General features: G+C 41.1%; 1 protein-coding gene across 3 annotated transcripts in view; it reads right to left on the reverse strand.

The window, feature by feature from the left end:
• PDE3A (phosphodiesterase 3A) overlaps positions 1-21,905 on the reverse strand; it is a 204,042-nt gene that overhangs the window by 50,898 nt on the left and 131,239 nt on the right. For all 3 annotated transcript variants that reach the window (XM_058805102.1, XM_058805101.1, XM_058805100.1), the window contains exon 2: positions 20,436-20,486. In XM_058805102.1, the coding sequence (XP_058661085.1) occupies positions 20,436-20,486 (51 nt within the window). The remainder of the gene's footprint in view (positions 1-20,435; positions 20,487-21,905) is intronic.

A 21,905-nucleotide genomic window follows, 5' to 3' on the forward strand; every position in this document is an offset into this window, starting at 1 on the left:
TCATCAAAATAAATTCAGAAGTCCCATCTCAAATTCTTTCTAAAATTCCTCACCCTGTGCCATCCAATCTAACACATATATCATTGTGAAAAGTTTTAAATTTAATTTACCACTGTGTTGAAGTCTTTAGCATGGAACAATGTGACAGATTTTACCAACACTTATTAAAAATAAAGCAGAATGGAGCAAGCCATAAATAAAATAAAGTGCTGGCAAAGCCTGGAATGCGATGAATACATCTGCACTTACAGCAGTGGCCAAACCATAGTGCTCTATCATAGGAAAGTAGCTTGAAATAACTTTTCAGTGCATTTGATATATGATACTGCTCTTTTAAAACCAAGACTAGAGCAAGCTTGTGAACTTCAAAGTGAAGCTGTTTCCGGTGGGAGGTTTATTTTGTTATGAGCCTGACGTACTGTAGCTGTGACACTGAGCAGAGTTGCAATGTCAGGGTTCACAAAGTTCACCCAAAGGCAGGCAATCACACGAGCCTGACAGCAAAAAATGCCACAGGTGGGGGGGGTTCTTCCAAAGTTTAATTTCCCAAGCAGTTTATCTCACACAGATTGCACACAACACCCCCTACTCAAATTACAGCACAGAATGCGGCCTGAAGTGAGTGTTTGAATTTCTTTCTGCCTGGTGTATAATAAATTCAATTCATGTCAGGCAGGTTTGGCACTAAGCTATTTGCACATTTCTGTTGGCTTAAGTCACACTTTCTGTTAGGAAAGCTGCTCAGAAAGGTTTATTTCCTCCACTCTTATAAATTGTTGGCATAAACAACCATTCTAAAATTTAACCTCAGTTACTTGGCATTCTAATGGTTTACACTGAAACCCACAAACCTGGGTTTCTTGTTAAAATCTGTGTGTGTGAATTTAAGTGTATTAACTTTCAAAATATTTAAATTCAATGTAAGAGAATAAGAAGGGGGTGGAAGACATCTGACAGCAGCAGCGCTCACTTCCACTGCTGCCTGACTGCAGAGTGACACAGGAGAGCCCACACAGATCAATCCTGAACTGGCAGAAAGAAGAGACAGGGAGATACCATCTTTTTTTTCAAATTTTGCTCTTCCCTTTCTGTACAGTTTCCTCTGCAAAGCAGTGCGTCCCCTCTCAAGAAGTGCAGTCAGACTGGACAAAAGGTTTGGTAAGAAGCACCAGAGCACTTGGACAGTGGCACAGATTCACCTGGGTCATGCCTGAGGGTGCCAGCCACAGTATCCCCAGACTGAGAATGAAGGGATGAATAAAACATGCATTCAGGCACTGACTCATACACATCCAGGCACACAAACTCTTGGCACTTCTCCCCCTCTGAAATAATACAGGGGAAAAAGAATCCAAACAACTATCTTAGGGAAAATTATTTTGTGCTTCACAAATTCTGGTACAGAAAGGGGATTTATGTACAAGCAAAGTTTTTGTTCATGCAGCTGGAACTGAGCTTTTGGAGACAGGTACTGAAGCAATGACTAAGTCTTTTGTGTCTCCATTTACCTAAAACTCGATTAGCACATTGACATGCAAAACACAGACACTTTCCAAAAAGAGTTACAGCACATCTACCAGGGGAAAAGGAGCAGTGCCAGAACAACATCATACCATTCCTACTTTACTAAAAACTCAGCAGCTCTGGTCAGTTAGCAGATTTTGAATGATTTTCCTGACATCTTGCTACATCATCTGAGCCTGGTAAATGCAAGGCAGCTTTCTTTCTGCTCCCACAGCTTCATCCCTGATGAACACCCTGCAGCTGGCTACGGGGGCAGTGCTGGGGAGAGTTTATGGGTAGGATTAAATCTGGCTCCCTCCTTCAGAAGGCTTTTTGTATGCATGCAAGGGAGAGCAGAGGAAAAGGCAGAGCTGGGCCAGGAGCATTTTGGAAGGAAGCATCACTCCTTTCTTGTTAGAATCTGTGTGTGAGCTGAGCTGGGTGTTTAGGGGGTGCTCAGGCAGCAGCTGACACCACAGCAGAGCAGGGAAGCAATCTACCCCCTGCCCTTTCTGCACAGGGTGTTTAGAGATGTGCAGTTTCCTCACAGCTGTGTTGGGATGGGTCCTTTGTTTACTTTTGAGACAGAATTTGGTCTGTGTTCTATGAACTATATCCACCATCCATGTATTCCTCACATGAGTGTTGCTAATCCTTTTCCAAGTGTTTCATATGTAAAAGGGGAAAAATGAAAACACAACAGGCAAGTAAATAGCTGAGCAGATAGAGATCATCAAGTCCACTGACACTTGACATAAACCAGATGCTGAATGGCTTAACAGTGATGCTTATAGAGTGATGTAGTGAAATACAGAGACACCAAAGCTAAGCAGGGAACAGCTCTTCATTGCTGGAAGCAGACAAGCCAGGTGAGCTGAGAAACTGGAGATGTTACTGAGGATGTCTAGTTCAGGCTGAACTGCTCCCAATAACAAATCCTATTCTGGTTCAGTATATGCTGAACTGCTCCCAATACCAAAGCCAACTCACTTGTGTCTGCACAAGGGTACTGCCAAAATCAATACTTCCCAAAACACGTTGAGTTTGGTAAGTCAGGAAGGAAACAACAGCGCCGCACTAGAAGAAACCTTTAATCTTAAAATTAAGAGTGTGCCAGCTCAGTTCAAAAGCATTTGTTTTGCACCCTCTGCCTACATTCTTTAGTTGCATTCACTGTAAAATTTTACACTATTTGGAGTTCTTTAATAAAAAAATAACTCTAAACCCCCATAACCTCCAAACACAAGTAGTGACTAGTCACAGTCATTTGCAGGCTAAGCAAATCAGAAGTGGAAGAGGTTAAAACTGAGGCAAAGAAATTGATTCTTCCATACTGCACCTATTCTATTCAGGAAACCTTTCCAATGCCCCCTGCTACCTCCCCCAAAAACCAGCACACCCCACAACAACAGGGTATGTCTAAGAATTCAGAACCTCCATCAGACCACAACTTGTCTTTGAATGCAGTTAAAAAATATTTTGCTCCTCTTTTTAATAAAATAATTTAGATAAGAATACTTAGACTGTATCCAATAATGGGCTCCTATGGAGTCCAGCAGCATTTAAGCAGCACAAAAGATATTATCTGCTTTAAAATCTGTTTTGCCTCTTTGCTGTGGTCACATTCCTTTTGTTCTTTTTAATGTAATATAATTTTACAAATTTTATCAGAAAACAGAGGGATGGAAGGTGATCTAATTTCAGTGGGAATGTCAAAGGAAATTTGTGCCTACTGTAGCAGCAAGTAATGATGCGTCTGTATCAAAGAAAATAAATTTATTCTTTTAGTTGTCCTCCTGCTGGGAAGTGCCAAACTTCTTCCCAAAGATCCTATTCTTTAATTCATGCATTTTACATGAATGCTACCACGTACGTTATTCATTTTACATTCAACCAAGGAACTAATTAAGACAATAACTACAAATATGTGCTAATCCACAATTAATGAGCACCCTTGGAAGTACTGTATGCTCCCACATATGTTAAACTACCATCACAGCAGCTAAAAGAATTACACAAATGGGCTCATGTGTCAACTAGGTATTCTTGGCTGGAAATACCAGTTACTTGTAATAGAGTAATAAATACAAAATATCTGGCATATCACCTTCCCTGATTATGTATTGGCAGCATTTTAGCAAAATAAAGTCAATCATGTGGTACCCCTCTTGCCATCACCCTCTCAGACACCTTCTGAAAACAGCTGAAGCTTCTTGGCCACTCTCAGCCAAGGCTGACAGCAAAATAAAAGCCAAAACTGTTTAAACTGAGGCCAAACTTCTTTAGATGACCATCAATTTTCATGAGGGGTGATGCTTGGTATGGCCTCAGAAGCAGAGAGGGAATGGCTTCAATATGAGGTCAGTGGTCACCTCCTCTGCTGTCCAGCACTCCATGGATTTCCAGTGGTGACAGGGATTAGGGAACTGGGGTGTATACAGGACGTGAAGCATAAATTACTGACTAATTAGGTTTAATTAGATTTTTGCCTGTAGAGCAACCCATTTAAGCTGTAATTGCAAGCCATGGGAACCTAAATGATGGCATTTACATGAGGAGCACTGCCTAGCTGATCTCCTTCATCATCCTACTTTGTGCCCCAAAAGGGAGCAGTTGATCTCTCCTAGGATTTAACTTTCTGCCTTTCCTGTTAAAAGATAATAAAATTATTCCATCCAAAGAAAATTAATCACTTAAAGTAAGAAATCCAAGAAATCATTACTCCTCTGAAAACTCCTCAAACTTGGACAGAAGTCCTGCAGATTGCTGAAGAGCCAGGAGAGCTGGAGCTGCAGACCTGCATGCACTTCTCCCCAAGACTGTTAGGGAGAAATCTCCCTGATTGTTGGGGAGAGAGCAAAAAATAAGAACTGGTTTCAAAATCCAACAGTGCAGACATGTTTCATGCCCAGGAAGTAATTTCCAAAGCTGAAAATTCAGGCCCTGCAATGATTCTGCTTCTGCTTTCTCCAAGGCCAGTTTTGGAACAAAACAGCCCAGCAGAAGCACAAAACCCTTAATTTGTTCTCCAGAGCACATTTTCCTGATACATCAGATCCAAGTAACAGCAGATAAATTTTTTGTAACAAAGACATGATACATTTCCTCATGCTTTAATTTTTTTTGCATTATATAAGACAGCTTTTTAAATGCAGCAGACACCCACCTCCCTCCTACCTCCCCATACAGTCTGTCCATATACCTATGAAAAATATATTATTAAAACATTACTCAGAAAAAAATGCAAATCTAAAGAAATTCCATCTTGAGAGAAGAACAGAAAAAATAAGCTGCACGCAACTCTAGATTTGTCCCCCAGTATGTGATAACCTTTGCACCTGAGAAAGGATGTGAGATCCCATCTCTTTGCTAATACTTAAGGCTGTCACAAGGTTGTCTTTCCACATCAGAAGCCTCAAATGCTGCCACTCTGAGCTGAGCCTCTGCCAGAAATGCCAAAAGCAGGACTGTGTGCCCAGCACCAGCTGCCACATCAGCAAACACAGTTTGGTGGGAAACACTTCTTAATGCAGGTTCATAATCTAGTTTGGGTTAAAAGGCATTACAATTATTGGAGTTCAGTCATCATTTCTGCCATTCAGCTGACATTTAAAAGTGTTCCTTGCCCTCCCTTTAAACACTAGATTTTGAAAAGAAAGCACATCTCTGCAAAGTGCCAGGGTAAGCTCCTGACTACAACCATGACCTCAAAGTTGTAATAAGAAAAATAAAGCAATAAAAGCAAATTATTGATTGCACTTAAGCAGTAGATGCCTCTCTAACTGCTCCAATACATCAGGTAATCCAGGAAAGAGAGATGGATGACTGGCAATTTACTCCATCTCCTGAGACTATTTGCCTGGAGGAGGCTTCTGTTTTCTGTCTGTGTTTGTGCAAGATGGAATATTCCTCCTGTCTTTTTCTTCAACTACTTTTCCAAATAGCTGAATTAAGTACAACTTCAGGAGGGGAAAAGGTCATGGAAACTCAGCTCTTGTTCTCTAAAACTGGAATTCTTCCTCCTCCATTTTTCTCCTAAGTTAAATCAGAAAGCACAAATATAGTAAGCACAATGCCTCTTTTTCAGTTTTGCCATTTTTATACTCAATTTTTATTTGCTAGCTAGAATCTATATATGTACATATCATCATTATATATATTCTATATAGAACATATAGAGAGAGCACCGTGAGCCTAATTTAAGAATTCTTGCTTTGCAGCTTTCCAAGAATGCTACAGTTTGTCACCATCCATACACGATGCAAATTTCTCACTAAATATATCTTGCTCAACCTCTGCCTTGCTGTTTGTTCAAACACACCACAGGTTCATCTGCCAGTCTAGAGTGCACATTTCTGCCATTAGACCCTCCAGAATGTCACCTCTGCGCAGCTGAATGAGATGCACTTCTGTCACTACAGCTCTCCAGACAGAAGAGACAGACTCAGTGTCAGTCCCCTTGTCCTCTTCCCAACTGCCATCCACAGGCTGCTTTTCTATACTTTTGGTGTTTCTCTAACCTGCACCAGATGTTAGTCTGGCTGCTGCTGCCACTGAGGAAATTAGTGACACAAACTCTGGGGAATTCACCAGGAGGATATATCAGTGTGCAGGGATCAGTTTTTGAGTTTCTCCAAGACCATGTTGGTCTTTGGAAACAGAAAAAATTCAGTTCAGAAGCTAAAGGTTGTACTCCTGGAGACTAGCAACAAGAACCAGCCCAAATTCAAAGATTCTGCATTTCACCTGGTCAGGATCAGGTTCACCAATCAGCGAATGACCACAGAGCAGGCATTGATGCAGGTGCAACAGCAGTGATGGCTCATCCAAGGCTTCCAAAATTGCTTCAATAGCAAAATTCTTCTTCTTTTCAAAGAAGAAAAGATGTGTTACTGTTATAGGAGAAGGAACAGAAGGCCCAAAATGCAGAGCAGACCCACTTAGAGAAGTCTGCTGCCTACCTGGTGTCCAGGGCAAAGGTGGGAAGTGAAAACTTCCTGCCCTGGTACAGCCCTTAATCCTTACCTGTCAGTATTCTCCCATATACTAACTAGGCTTTTAATTACTGGAAAATAAAGAGGCATTTCAACTTTTCTTAAGGAAAAAAAAAAATGGGACACAGGCCCTAATACAGAAGAAATATCATCAAATGTGGAGGTGAAGATCAGTTACTAAATGATGATATGCACTCGGGCCAGCTGAAAACATGTCTGGAATGCCAGCCTGGGTAGAGAACCCAGCAATATCCATAAAGGACTAGGCAGGAATTGCAACGGAAATGAAGTTAGCAGTCAAGCTGGGGACCCCAAAGAATTATCTGGAAAAATAACAATCATATGAATGAGCTGAAAATTTGCATCTAAATCAGACCCACAATCAACACACATAGAAAATTTTATGGCAGTATGAGAAACTTACAGGCAGGGCTAAGTTAAATTCCAATTTCATGGCAATGGCCAAAAAAGTCCTTTGACATGTTACTGCAACATGGCAGGGAGTATGAATGGGACAGATTGGCTTCATAGTAGGAGGGGTGATCAGGCAAGTGAGAGAAATACAGAGAACCTTCCGCCAGAGGAGATGAAATGAGATGATGCGAAGAATCACATCAGTTAAAATAGTGCTAATTATTTCTCTAGTAAAGGCAGCTGATATCAAGAGACACCAATCTCTAATTAAACAGAAATAGGAGGTGCACTTTGAAATACCACCAGGAGAAAAGGCTGACCCAGAAATTGTTCTGTGCCTTTATGTGGCTGCCACCTCAAGTAGTTCCTTGAGAGCATACAAGACATGCTGACCAAGAAAGGTTCATCTACAAGGACTCTGAAAAGCCTGACTTCAAGAAACAAGCAAAGTTCAGATTCCACATCCACATACAACTCCTAAGCACTGAAAAACTGAGGTTGAATTTTCAGTGAAAGACACTCAACCATTAGAAACTGGACTGGGATCCCCAGCTCATTTCTCTTGGGTCAGTTGTTGCTAACATTGTCTTGACATTTAAGTGGAGCACTTCCCTTTGGCAACAGCAGAACTATGTGTGCCATATTAAAATATCTTGGATTTGTTTCTTTCTGCTCCTATGGTGAGGACTTGCTAAAAATTCCTGGACTTCAGAACTCCAGCAGTAATTCCAAAACAAAATATTGGAAGTACATTTTTTCAAATGCCTGTAGCAACAAAAATAGAACCTTGAGCATCTCAGGAATCCAGTGCCCAGTTGCATAACTTTTCCACTCTCTTCTTCCCAACTTTAGGACTCAGTGTTGTGGGGTGAAGGGGGCTGGAGAAAGGGCATCAGAATCTTGAAAGAAAGGTGCTGTCTGTGGAGCTCCAAAGGCAACGGGAGAGATCCCATTCAAGACATTAAGGGATTTACTCTGTGAGTGGTGCAGGATAAATCAGTGTGCCTTAATGTTCACACCACTCAAGGCACTTCTATTTCAGCTTCTACTTTTCCTCCTTTTCCATGCTCCACTTAATCCTCAGGAGAAAACGTGCAGTGCTCAGCATGAGCCCAAACGTGCTGGGGGGATCTCATCACCAGTGAACTGCTGATCTTCTGTCACACTGTGAAGTGTCCTTTGCTGAAGGACACCCTGTGCCTTTTGCTGCTCCCCACCATCCCCAAGCAACCTCCATCATTAATTACTACCTTACAGTACCTCAAAACCCAAACCTGGTGTCTGTTTGTAAAACAGGAGGTGGCAGCTACACACAGGAGTCACAGGTACAATCCTGCATTTTAACAACTCCTATCTGTATGGAAACAAGTCAAAACCTACAGGGTGATTTTGTCCAGGGCTGTTTCTGTGATGAAAATGCAGCCACATCATAATCCCAGCAAAATCACATTCTGAGACAGAGCTGTCTCAAAGGCAACGTTGATCCTTGAAGATTCTAATCATTGGCTTCAGCTGTTCATCACTTTCACATCCCACAGAGTTGTAAGGAATAGAAAGCAGTACTGCAGCTTCTCTTGTCAGCTAAGCCCCCCTCCTATTCTGCATTTTAATGAAGAATTTAATCTAAAATAATTATTTGCAGATTGTTCACTCAACTCCAACTGTTAATTTAAAAGAAGCAAGCACATGAAGCCCTCCAGGAGTCCTAAAACACAATCTCAATATGCACAGAGTTATTATTTTTAGATACCTATAAAAATTCGTCCATGGTAATATGACACAAAAGCTTATTGCCATTCCACATTTCTGCTCATATCCATCACCTAACTTTGGAGAATCAGGTCCCCCTATCCTGGAAAACTGAAAATGCTGAATATGTGGGGGCTGCTCTGAAGCCAAGGGCATGTATATGAGACCAGCATATCAACTTTCAAAACTGTACATGACAGAAAGATGTAATTTTTTTCTCAGATACCAGAATAGACAGTATTAACATTTTCCTCATTTTTGGAGAAGTGAGCTCTTGTGCTTCAGAAGCAAAGTTACTGGAAACAGAAAGGTTATCTGGATTTCTACCAAAGCACTATCCATGTAGTCTGAAAAGGGATTACATGTTTTAAATCACTACCTTGGTAGCTGGTTTTTAATATAGCCCCAGCTTTGTTTGGAGAGATGTTTTTTCCTGGCTTCACTTTTCCATCTACAGCTTTTTTTGCCTCCTCATGAATTTTGTGTGTTTGCAGGAGAAGGTGCAAGGGGAAAACAAAGAGAGAAATCAAAGGATGAAGGCTCCATAACCTTTCCACAAAACCAGAGCTTGGTCACCCTTAGATTAAACAAGTTCCTGCCTATTTTTGAACAGGAATTCCTGTATTTTAGCTTGTACCCATTGGTTCTTATCCAGTGGCACCCCTGAAAAGAGTCTGGCTCCATCTCCTTCACTCTCACACCAGGTATTCACACACATTCACAAGATCCTCCTGAGCCTTCTCTTTTCAAGGCTGAGCAGTCCCAGCTCTCTCAGCCTCTCCTCAGAAGATGATCCAGCCCCCTAACCATTTCTGTGCTCCTGTTTTGGACACACTGCAGTACTTCTGTCATGTTCTGCAGAGCACACAGCTGTGCCCAGCACTCCAGATGTGTCCCCCTGGTGCTGAGCTGCACCAAAGGATCCCCTCCCTCAGCCTGCTGGAGCTCCCAGTGCAGCCCAGCATGAAGCTGGAGGCTTTCTTTGCCATGAGGACATGTTTGGTGTCCACCAGGACCCCCAAGGTGCTTCTGTGCCAGGCTGTTCCCCAGCCAGCCAGCCCCTGTGTATCTCCTGAGGGGTGGGAGGACTTTCTCCTCTCGTGTCCCCATTAATTAGTACGGTTCTTGCTGGCCCCCTTCTGCAGCTGTCCCCCTGAATGGCACCATCACCATCCCCTGTAGCAGCCACTGCCCTGGTTCTGTATCACCTGCACATTTCCTAAGGGTGCAGTCTGTCCAGCACCCAGGGTATTAACACAGACACCTTTCTCATGCTAAATGTTGGGGTTTTTTTACTTTGCTATTCCCTAACTGATGCCTCTATCTCTCCTCTATTCACCATAACCAGTAGCTTTTCCAGCCCTTCATAAGATCAGCAACTTAATAATTATGAACTCCAGATTCAACACCTTTTAATCTCCAGCCTTCCTTTATGGACTGTAAGAATTCCTACTGCTCTTGTCACATTCAAGGTACTTCAGGAATTGAAAATGGAGCAAAGCAGAGCCATTACACAACGAACCTTTGATCTCTAAAATCCAACCCCACATTAATTTTTTTTTTTTATGACTTGACTTTAAGATTTACTCCAGCTCTAGCTTATTCAAAAATCTCAGGAGGCTGCTCCAATAACTCATTTTGAAATTTTGAACACTGATCCGTCAGACATAGAACAAAATTATAGCTTACTGCTGAAGTCAAGAAAAAGAACATCTGCTGTTGAGAGCAGAGCTGATCAGCTGTGAGCCTTTCCACTCGGGAACTCATAAAATGAGCTACTAGAGAATTCAGCATGTTTTCTTGTAAGGAAGGAACAATAGGAAATACTTTCACTTACTTATTCTTTCAAACTATCCCAGAGAGCAGCAGTTAAAACATACATATGTGCCTCAGTATGGACACAAAACTCAGAGGGAAAAAAAAATTCAAAACAAACCAGTAGTAATAAAAATGCTTTTAAAATGAAGTTTCCTTTATAGAGGGAAATCAGCCAGTTCATTCTGTCCTCATTAACATTGTTAATATGACATCTTCCAACAACAATGGCATTGTGGAAACTCAGTAAGGAAGGTTAGGGCAGCCCACATCCCCCAGAGATGCTAGTATTAACATGCCAGTGGAAGCACACTGGCTGAAAACTAGGAATAAACCCTGCTCAGTAAAAAATTAAATACATTAATCACATTCATTCCATAATTGGCTCATCTCTAAATAGAGAAAGCTAAAATTTTGCAATAATTGTGTTAAAAATGTGCTTGGGAAGGTGACAAATACCTGGAATGCACATATGCCGTAAGTGAAATTTAAGGTGTTATTGGAAATTAAAAGAACATCTTGTGGCACTACTCCCAGTTTTGCAGAGTTGTCAGGAACTAAAATGCAGTCTTCTATCATCACAAAAGTCCCACTGCTACCTAACTTTAATGTGGGGGGTATTTTTTTTCATTACAAAGCACCTGACTGTATCAGTCATTATTAGTTTGGCTATCCCTCCCTTCCTAAGACCCTGTTTGCAGTTGCTTAAAACTTTTTCAAAACTGAACTTTTACACTGACATTTCCCCTTGCAGTCAGTCTGTAGTTGGAAGATTTTATCCAGCACAGGCATTTCCAGGAGACTAAGGGATACTTTTACTCATTTCTAACTACTCACCTCTTTTGGGGTGCCCTACTCTGGTCCCAGAACATTCTCAGTGTAGATTTTGTTTCAGAGACTGGCATACAGATGCCTGAATTTTGGCAATTCAGAAAATATGCAACCTGAAAACCTGCAGAGAATTCCCTGTCTTAGTCTTGTGCTAAAGCGGAGGACTTGAATTTCAGGGATTAAACTCTCTGAAAGTCTGTAAGTTTTTGGGTCTTAAAGCTAGTCAGCAACTTTAACCATCAGATGCCAGTACATTTCCCACCCCCTTAATCCAACAAACAAATTTTTCCTAAGTTTGCAGCTAGAAAACAAACCCACAAAAACCAAAGCAATCAAACAAACCCCACCAAAACCAAACCCCCAAACAAAAAAAAAAAATCCCCCAAACCTCCAAAAAAGCACATGAACAAAATCTCTTAACCTGAAGACCTTAAGACTCTAAATTTATAAAAGGCAACTGAGAAATATAAGCTTTAGTCAGAAAATCATATAAAAACCAGGGTTCTGAAAAAAAAAGAGTTAACTAAATTAGGAAACATGCTGAAAATCAAATTATGAAAACTGCTGCAAAGAGAGAAAATGCAGGCAGATTAAGGGGTGCTTCAGGAGTCTGATCACCCCAAAAGGAAAATAATCTCCTTCCTCTGCTCTGAATGATGACAGTTCACAATCCCACTTCTCAATGCAATTGCCAAGGCAATCCACATCTGCACCACACCAGTGAACATGCACCCCCAGCCTGAGGAAAAGCTTGGGGAAGAAAAAATAAAAAAAGGGGGGAAAAAAGGACAATTATCAGCTTCTGCCACTATCTCTGCTTTCCAAAATACCAAGACAAATGGCGCTGTGCCACACTTCTTACACTCCTACCATGCTGCTTCTCCAAGGAGTCATTTCACCAGCATGTATTTCCTACTCCTGTTTGATTTCAGTGCTGATTCCATTTCCAAACTGCATTGATCTGCAGCATGGCTATGGTCGTACTGCAGTCTTCCTGAACTAGAACTTGCTGACTGAATAAAGGAAAATACAAATTAAATATTGTCAGAAGGTTCTCTGTGCCACAGCTGGACTGCCTGACCAGCACCAGGACTTGCACTGCAAACCTGGGAGGAATAAAGGTGGAGAAGGATTTTGAAGAAGAATGGAAACATATCTGGAAATCTGTGTTGAGCTCCTGCTTAGGTATGAAGAACAGTGACATGACAGAGTGAAAGTCATTGCTGAGCTTCCAATCCACTCCTGTCCCCCTGGCAGTCATTTTGGGACAGAGAATTTGAGAGCAGAGAGGATTCTCAGGGTGGCTGACAGTAATTCAAAGGTTCTTCTCCATCCTAGGGGTGAGTGCTGGATGTGGAAGGCTGCAGGAGGTTTGCCCACATCATCTGGGTCACAGCTGCCTGTGTGACAGCTCCTGTCTCACCCGAGAGCAGCAGGGAGAAATCCTGCGGGACACAAAGAAATGGTCCCACAGCCCCAGAGAGTGCTGTGCCTCAACTCCTCACTCCAAGAGAAGCAAGGACAAACCTCAGGCAGATTATTCCTGTGAGATTGCTTTCTGCTCTGCATCACCCATTTGCTGCATTAGAAAGCAAGGAGGAATTTCCTAGGTCACTTCTTAATCCCAGGCTCAGCTTTCTGCACCTTTCTTGCTGTGCAGAAGGAGCTCTCCTCCCCCAATTCCCAGCTCCATATTCCAACCAAACCTACCAAAAACCCTGCTGTGAGGCCTCTTTCTCATAACATCCCAAACCCTGCAAATCTCTGCTCTGTCCCTAAAGCTTGGAAAGCTTGTCTGCTGAATGAAAGGATAATGGAAAGTTTTATTAACAATGAATAGCTGTGGAGACCCACAAAAACATTCTTAACAGGAAACCTTATTTTTTTTAATTGTAAGCTGTTTTCAGGTAAAGTAGAAGGAGTTTGGTTAGGCACAAGGATCACTGCAATGACACGTTCCAGCAGGACCCTGCTTTGTACTGAACACACAGTGAATATATGGGGGCTGCATGATGTAATGCTATAGGAGACCCAGGAAATCCCTTGGTTTATCATTTTGCAGTTATGACTCAGTCAGGATGAGTTCATTTGCTGCTGAGCACCCTTCCAAAAACCCTGTGGAAGTTTGTCCCATCCACCACATCAATGGTCAGGAACAGGATATTGCAGTGTGCATGCAAACTGCCTTAGGCACAGCTCTGCTGTAAATCACTGGCAGGTGAGGGAAGCATCACTTCATTGGTTTTACACTAACCCATCACAATCTAATTCTACAGAAAGCACTATCACTGCCCACACTGCTGTAAGCATGAATTCCTACCTAAAAAAAAAATAAAAATTACTGCTTTTATTGAACTACATGTTGCATTCATTTCAACTATCCACAGCTATAAAAATACCTATAAATACATTAAAAAATGTAAAGTATATACATCCCTATAGAAACTTCTGGTCATGTTCTTACATCATTGTGGAAATCTAGTTTGTGTTTTTAAGTTCACAGTCATCAATGAAACAATTAGAAGTTTCCATCACGGGATAATGTGACAAGATTTTTCCTGTCTTAGGACATTATGCTCAAAGGCTACAGCTCATGGAATTTCAGGTAGGTGGAAATACTCAACAGCATCACAGCAAATATTTAACACCTCTGGCTCATCTGGCTACCACAACATTTTAAATCCATATCCATTCAGTGAAAGCATTCTCAGTTGCAGTCCTCAGGAACAAAAATTTAGGATTTTTTATTCCTAAAAACAAGATCATCAGGCACATACAACAAATTAAACCTACAGAGAATGACTCCCCAAACCCCTGTACTGAAACTTCAGGGAGAGCTTTCAAGCAATCTGAACAGCTGGATGGGCAAGAAAGAAAAACACTCACAAATTCTTTCCTTAGTTATATAAAGGTAATTCCTTCTGAAATTATTGACAAAGCCATTCAAGATTAAAGAACTAAGAAATATTACAGTTTGTTAAATAGAGGCCAATAGATGGTATTTAGTTTATCACTATTTAGCTTAAATTTACCCATGAAAAACACCCCCAGGATAAAGATGTATCTTCCACATATAGAAATGAACAGGAAGATCAGACATTTTTCATCAACCAAATCCAAAGAGATCTAATTCAAGGTTGCCAGTTAAACCTACTTTCCTCACTCTTTCACATCCATAAAACACAAAACAATGAGAGGAAAATTCCTTTGTCATACCAGAGCCTGGAAACCATGGAGACCTCTGTGATGTAGTGTCTGAGAGCACAAACAATGCTCAAAAGATCAAAAATAAAATTATATAACAACCTAGCTCCAAAAAAATGACCCCAAACCAACAACCTCCAACTATATTGTCTATAGACATCATAACCACTCTTGGTTTTTCACCACCCTTACTTCTCAGGCTGCTCAGCCTTGACTAAACAGTTCTGGGTGTCATTTGATTTCATGCAGAGGATGCAAGATAAGAAATAAAATATCACTCTATGACTTTAAAAACCCCAAAAAGTATGTTCAAATATAGTATGAAACTTCACTGTGGACTTACAGTTTCCACTTTCTTAAGTCACACCTGCCACGCTGTTTTACAGTAGGAACAAGATGAAGCCAAATATCCCATTTTTACAGTTTGATTTTATTTCCTTCCTTTTTTTTTTTTTTTTTGTTTGGTTTTTATTTTCATTTTAGGTGGCAAAAAGCCATTTGGAGAGGTTTTGTTATTTGTTAACACAAATATCTTTTATCTACTCTGAGTAGAGAAGCAACCTACAATGTCACTGCTTACCTGTCAAAATATCAAGGAATTTTGTCAAGGTCAGCTGTAAGAACACAGTAAGAGACTGCATCCCTTCAAGGACTAAAGAATGGATTTTCACCAACAGGCAGAGATATTATTTTTATACAATAATTTGTGAGCAGGATCAGCCTAAAGCACTCAGGAAGTTGCCTCTTTGGGGTTGTCATCTTGCACAGTAACTGCATTTTCCTTCAGTCAGCCCTCACAGACTCACACTATGCTCAAGTAAACTCTATGTGCATCACTTTCTGGTCTCACTGTCCCAGAGTGGCAGATGGGTCAGGGAAATTCCCTTTCCTCTTTTAAAGCCCTCAGAGGGCTCGAGGGACTGATGGTGGAACTGATGCCCAGCTCAGTGCAGCCAAGCACACCTCATATAAATATTCCTAGGTGAGGAATATTTATTTTTCCCACATACTGTGCTACAATAGGATCAATGACGCCATGCAACATCAGGGTTAGAGGGATTCAAAGGAAATGCTGGAAAAGTAAGGCTGAAAACCAGTTTCCCTTTGAAATAACATCAGTGTCTCTGCATCTTCACAGAAACAACATCACAAATGATTCACTTCCTACCAGAGCACTTATTTATCTTTTTTTCCTAGGACATTTAGGAATTGCTGGACTGATCTGGATCAATTAAATCCCTTTCAGTGCAATAAAATTGTACTAATCAACAATGCTTTATTATTTTATTGTGAATAATTATGTGACAGCATGGGATTTGTGGTTTTTTTTGGACAACTAATATGTCTGAGATCTCCAAAAGTTCCAAGTGGCATGATTTATCTTTAAACATAAAATATGATATATAATCTTCCCTGTCCTTCTCCCTCTTAATAAAAATGCACAGGAGGATGCTTCTCAAAAACTGGGATGCATTTCTGTCTTTCTTCCTGTCAAACAATTGTCTCTTTTCTACAGATAAAAACTACCATTCAGAGTCAACTGTTTTATAAATGGAAAACTGAGATGAAATTATGATTGAGAGTGGAGCTGTTAGCTCACCAATATTCTTTCTGTAATTATTTATTTTATTATCTGTACATCTCAAGCAAAGTATTGAAAAAAAATCAGAGAATCTTTGAGTGCCTGGAGCAAGAAGTAGAAAATACACTAATCACACTGCCATTCATCACATCTCAGTCCTGCTGCTGGTGACAATATTTGCTTTTCCCAGCAGATGTTTACATATGTTCTGTTTGCATCTGCTTTACTCTCCTCTTGGTTAGCACACTTGGAATGACACAACAACCAAGAGGACCCTAAGAACACCAAGATTCTGCCAATGCCTCAGTGACTTCACACACACACATGTATGTAAGATATGAAACACAGAAAAGTCATACACCAGCCCATCAACAGTAGACTACTATTGCCCTTAGCCACTCAGTTTAAAATAGTTTTTAATACTCAGTTTAAAATACTCCTGAAGCCTTTAGAAAAGTCTCCTTTCTGAGACAGGAAGACTGTTTTGGTTAAATACACCTGCATTAGTGGGGCTGCCATGGCATCTCTACCTTCACAAGCACATACCCTGGCAAAATCAGCTTTACCAGCGATTGGCAGCATTCTTCTTGGGAAGGACAAATAACCAGCAGCTGGCTCTACCTCTGTTCAGAGAGCCCCTACAGCCCCATGAGGTCACTGTAATTCTCTTTACAGTGACACTGAGGGCAGACTCTGAAAACACCAAGGTTCTGCCAATGCCTCAGTGACTTCATACACACACATGTAAGATATGAAACACAAAAAAGTCATGCACCAACCCATCAATGGTAGATTATTATTTCCCTTAGCCACTCCGTTTAAAATAGTTTTTAATACTCAGTTTCAAATACTCCCGAAGCAAGTCTCCTTTTTGAGACAGGGAGACTTTTTTGGTTAAAGACCTCTGCATTAATGGGCTGCCATGGCATCTCCACCTTCACAAGCACATGCCCTGGCAAAATCAGCTTTACCAGAGTTTGGCAGCATTCATCTTAGGAATGACAAATAATGAGCAGCTGTCTCTCCCTGTGTTCAGAGAGCCCCCAGAGCCCCATGAGGTCACTCTAATTCTCTTTACAGTGGCCCTGAGGGCAGGCAGACACCCCAGACAGATTCCCAGAGCACAGTACCTGGTCCCCAGCGGGAATGGACTCCCACCTGCGCTTCAGCAAGGACAGAGATTTCCGGCTCATCCTCCTCAATCTGCTCTAGAGGCTTTGCCACACTTGACAAAAAAAAGGCTTCTGTCCCAAACCAGTGGCAAGAACCTCAGTTCTGACTCCTGCTCTTCATGGTAGGCTGCAGAGCTCCCCGAAGCACACAAGTTTTGGTGAGCTGCAAGGTGGAGACTGGTCAGAGCCCAGCTTGTGGTGCTCCTCTATAGCATCTGTGTCCTTGCAGTGGCACAGCTGAGGCAGCGAGCAGCTCAGCTCCCAGCCACCTCCCAGGAAGGAGCCTGGAGTAGGTAGACAACACCAGACGCACTCACTCTGGAAATAGCTGTTGCTTAGGAACTGGAGGGGTAAAACGCAGCACCTCGGATGGAGAAGCGAGAGCTCTTGTGGTTACAGAGAATTAAAAAGCCTGGACCTGTGTTCCTCTCTCCATCATCCTGCTTCTACAATGCTAGATTGCTCGATTGCACTGACTCTGGGGCTACGCCTACATCTCCAGCAAGCCAAACAAGCCTTGATGACAGAGCAACAAATTACTCCCACACACCCAGGAGCCCTGGTAAAAACATAAAAACGTGTGCACAGAGTGTGCCCTGGGGCCCACCTGCAAGATCCTGGCAGTACCAAGTACTAGTGTACTGTGTACTAGTGTACTGTGTTCTAGCAGAATGATTAAAAGACAATTTGCATATTTTTCTTCTGCAGAGCAATAATATTCCAATGATGAATTCTGCTAGTCACACTTTCCTGTGGCACGTGCCAGCATTACAAACATGTATGACTATTTTCCCTTCTCATGATATGGTTCTACAGATTGCATATATATATTTGAGAGACTTTTCCTTAGGTGGATTGAATATTCCTAAACACTTTGGAATTTCTTTAATTTGTAACTCAGTTTTGAAGTTTCATGCCTAAATTCTTAATTCTAACACATATTAATCTTTAAAATTAAGCACAAAATGTAATGAAATTCACTTTGCACTTCCTGCTTAATTTCAAATCCATAGAGAAAATTCCCAGCACGAAGCACTCAGAGCAGGCAGTGCTGACTTCAGGGATGAAAAAAGAAAGGAAAAAAAAAAAAGAACAAGTATGTAGCCAGGAACTCCCTGCTCTTTGTAAGGCAACCTATAATTCAATCTAATTAGAGCAGCCTTAATAGTATAATTATTCTAAAAGAAAAGGAATCCTACAACATACATACACATACATGAGGGCAGTCTCAAAAGGGGAGTGCAGTGATGGCCATCCTAGAAGTGAGCATCCTGAGCAAGTTAAATATTGTAAAGACAGCTTTCTACTTGTGCCATTAACATTCTATTGAATTGCAGATGCTTATCACGAGACAAACTGCTGCAAACAGAAATTCCCGTGGGCCCCAGTGCATTTCATTTGAGATCCATCTCTACCTGGAGCTGCAGCACTTTGCATTTCACTCCTACGTGCAGAACAGGAACAGAAAAGGAACATGTTTTCCAAGTGGGCCATTAAAGAGTGTGACATGCACTGTAGTAGCTTCCCCTTATGTTTCAACACATGCCACAGAAAACCTACTAGCTCCTAAAAAAAAAATCCCCTTCACTGAATCAGAGAGTTTTTAATGAGTCTTGATGGAATAGCTTCAGGAGTTCATGCGTGGATTTTAGTTTTACATTATGGTAAAGCAGTGATTCCACTTCCCTTTTTTTCTTCCTAGGTTTTAAGGTATTTAAGTATAGCTAACACATCACTCACCTTAATTTTTCAGCAAGATCTTGGGTTTTTTTTACACAGGTGCATTTTTTAAAGGACACAAGCTGGCAACAATGTAACTGAATCACAAAAGGATAAAAAAAGTCTTTTCAATTCTGCAAAAACCAGAACCTCCCTAATTTCTCCTAACCTTTCAAGGAACTTAATTAAATCAGGTTTAATGCTGTTCCTATCTAGAAGATTTTCAGAATAATGTAAAAGAGAAAATCTAAAGCTACAGTGGAATAAGTGAGGCACATTTTCTTCTCTCTAATGAAACTTTTCTTCCTTGGTTTTTGTGTCTGGGCACAGGATAGCACACAGTAATCAGAAAGCTTGGGTCATTTTGGGACTCTTCATCAGGAACTGTAGTGAGAGAACAAGCGGGAATGCCTTCAAACTGCCAGAGAGTAGGTTTAGATTAAATCTTAGGCAGAAATTATTTTCTGTAAGGATGCTGAGGCTCTGGCACAGGTGCCCAGAGCAGCTGTGGCTGCCCCTGAATCTCTGGCAGTGCCCAAGGCCAGGTTGGATGGGGCTTGGAGCCACCTGGGACAGTGGAAGGCATCTCTGCCATGGCACTTGGTTGGAACCAGGTTATCTTTAAGGTCGCTTCCAACCCAAACTGTTCTATGATTCTCCAGTTTTCTTTTCCCACCTTATTATATATCCTTTAATGCTTTTATGACACCTCTGGACTGCCATTTGTACAAAATATCCACGTGAAAAATCCTTCACCTGAAGTAAAACCCAGTACAAAAGGCTGGAGCTCTAATAATGTATTTATGTTCTTTCAACACTAGATGGGAAAGGCTATTTTAGCCAAGCAGGAAAATTCCTGAACATCAATACTGGTAGTGATGTCTTGTTTGCAGCAATTGCAATAGATAATTACAAGAGATAGTTATTATAGATAATTTTGAAATGGACTGTGATACCATTAACACTACTGGCATAATTTCCTTCCAGTGGCTTCTCTGCACCTCCCCACACAGTTCTAACACCTGGGTCAACAGTGAAAGGATTTATGGAGAGAGAGCCCTCCAAGTTTTAACAAGTTTGTCAGATTAAAAAAAAACCCAAAAACCAAACCACCAAACAGATTATACCCACGCTGTTTGAAATTGCATGGCTTTGATGTCCTGATGGAGACAGCTGAGTCAGAAATGCTTTCTCCATACATCCAATCCATCCTCCTGCTACTGAAAAACCCTTTCTGTTGGATGACTCAGCTCTGTCTGGATCAACTGTTTGAATTACAGCTCAAAAATTATATTAATGTGAGCTGCCATGGTTTTATGCCTTTTTCCATTGCTCCAAACCCTGCAAATATTAACAAAATTAACAACTTTGCCAAACTCAGACGGAAAACTTGCTTGAATGCCTTGAATGTACAAAAAGCCAAAATCAAACACAAAATACTGAGCAACTGACCTGTGAGCCTCTGGGTCCTCGTTTGTGATCCCATTCAGAATGCCCCATGAGCTGCAAAACAAAGAAAAGCAGAGCTAAGTGATAAATTGCACTCATTATTTTAATTGAAACACTCATGCTTTTATATCCATTACACATTTTTCTTGGAAATAAACAGGTTTGCTTTTATGATTTATCTCACAGAGCTTTTAGACTCATAATGAAGCCATGTAACATTGTACCTTTGCATTCAGAACCCAAACACATCTGGCATCACAACTCTGCTGGTGCCAATAAAATCCCCACCGCCACAGATTCAGCTTTAGCCAAATGTTTAATACTGATCTGGCAAAAGGACAGCTGATACATCAACAAGGAGACTACCAAAACCAGGGCACATTTGATTAATCAGCAATGTACATTTTATATCGGCCATGATAATTAGCAACAGCTTTAAATCTGTTTCACCATTGAGTTATGGGGGTTTTTGTACATCTACTCAGGGATTTCTTCTGGGCATTGTTTGCTCCTCCACAAAGAGGCATTGCTTAATTCAAATAAAAAAAATGTGTGAATGAAAGATAGGAGGGTTAATGTGACATGCACTGACTTACAGCCATGAACATTTTCTTGCTCATTTTTCCCAAAATTCTTTCCCAAAGGAAATGCCTTCCCCCAGTTCAGAGGTAGGCAAGGAGATTCACAACCCACACTTATTGCAGAACTTGCTTTCAAAACATTCATCCCAGGACAAGAGGTTAAAGCTACTCTGCAAAATCAGGAAAGCCACATGCACCTCCTATGATGAGATTTTTTTTTTAATCTTCTCCAGGAACTGTTCCTCCTTATCCTTTTCTTTCCCAAGGGCTCCTAATTTTTAAGTTATTACTCACAACTATCTATCTCCATAACTGGAGACAAACCACAGATGCAGACAGGCATCAAAAATCAGAAATGTCACATCATTTTTTTGACCTGATACAGCCTTGTGACTGCCACCCTCATTTTACTGCAATTTTTTCCTATTTTCCATGTACTCTTGGTGGAAACACTATCTCTGCTGGGTTTCCCTGTTTGCTGTCCATTACTGCATGAAGCACAGCTTTGATGTTTTTTTAAATTAATAACTGATGTGCAAAAACTACCAAGAGATGCTCCTACCAAAGGTTATGTGCTTCAAAGAAACTCTGCCAGAACCCTCCTACCTGTCTTTTCTCTGTGGACCAGAAACCCTCTTCAATTTTAATTCTTAGCCCCTGTGCCTTGGGAGGAAGTAACTCCCACTTTCCTGATTCACTTGGCTAAAAGAAAATTAATTTAGCTCGAGTCTGACCACTGGTGGCTCTCAGGGTGATACCTTTACCTCCAGGTTCCTATCAGTGGAATTAGCACAAAAAGCAAGTCTCACAGTGAAAGCAGAACATCCATTGTGTAGAGGAGCACATAGTAGAGAAAATCCTGTGCTCCCAGTGCTGGGTTTATTTTCTCTAT

Source organism: Ammospiza caudacuta, chromosome 5 (genome assembly GCF_027887145.1).
Source record: "Ammospiza caudacuta isolate bAmmCau1 chromosome 5, bAmmCau1.pri, whole genome shotgun sequence".
Lineage (NCBI taxonomy): Eukaryota > Metazoa > Chordata > Aves > Passeriformes > Passerellidae > Ammospiza > Ammospiza caudacuta.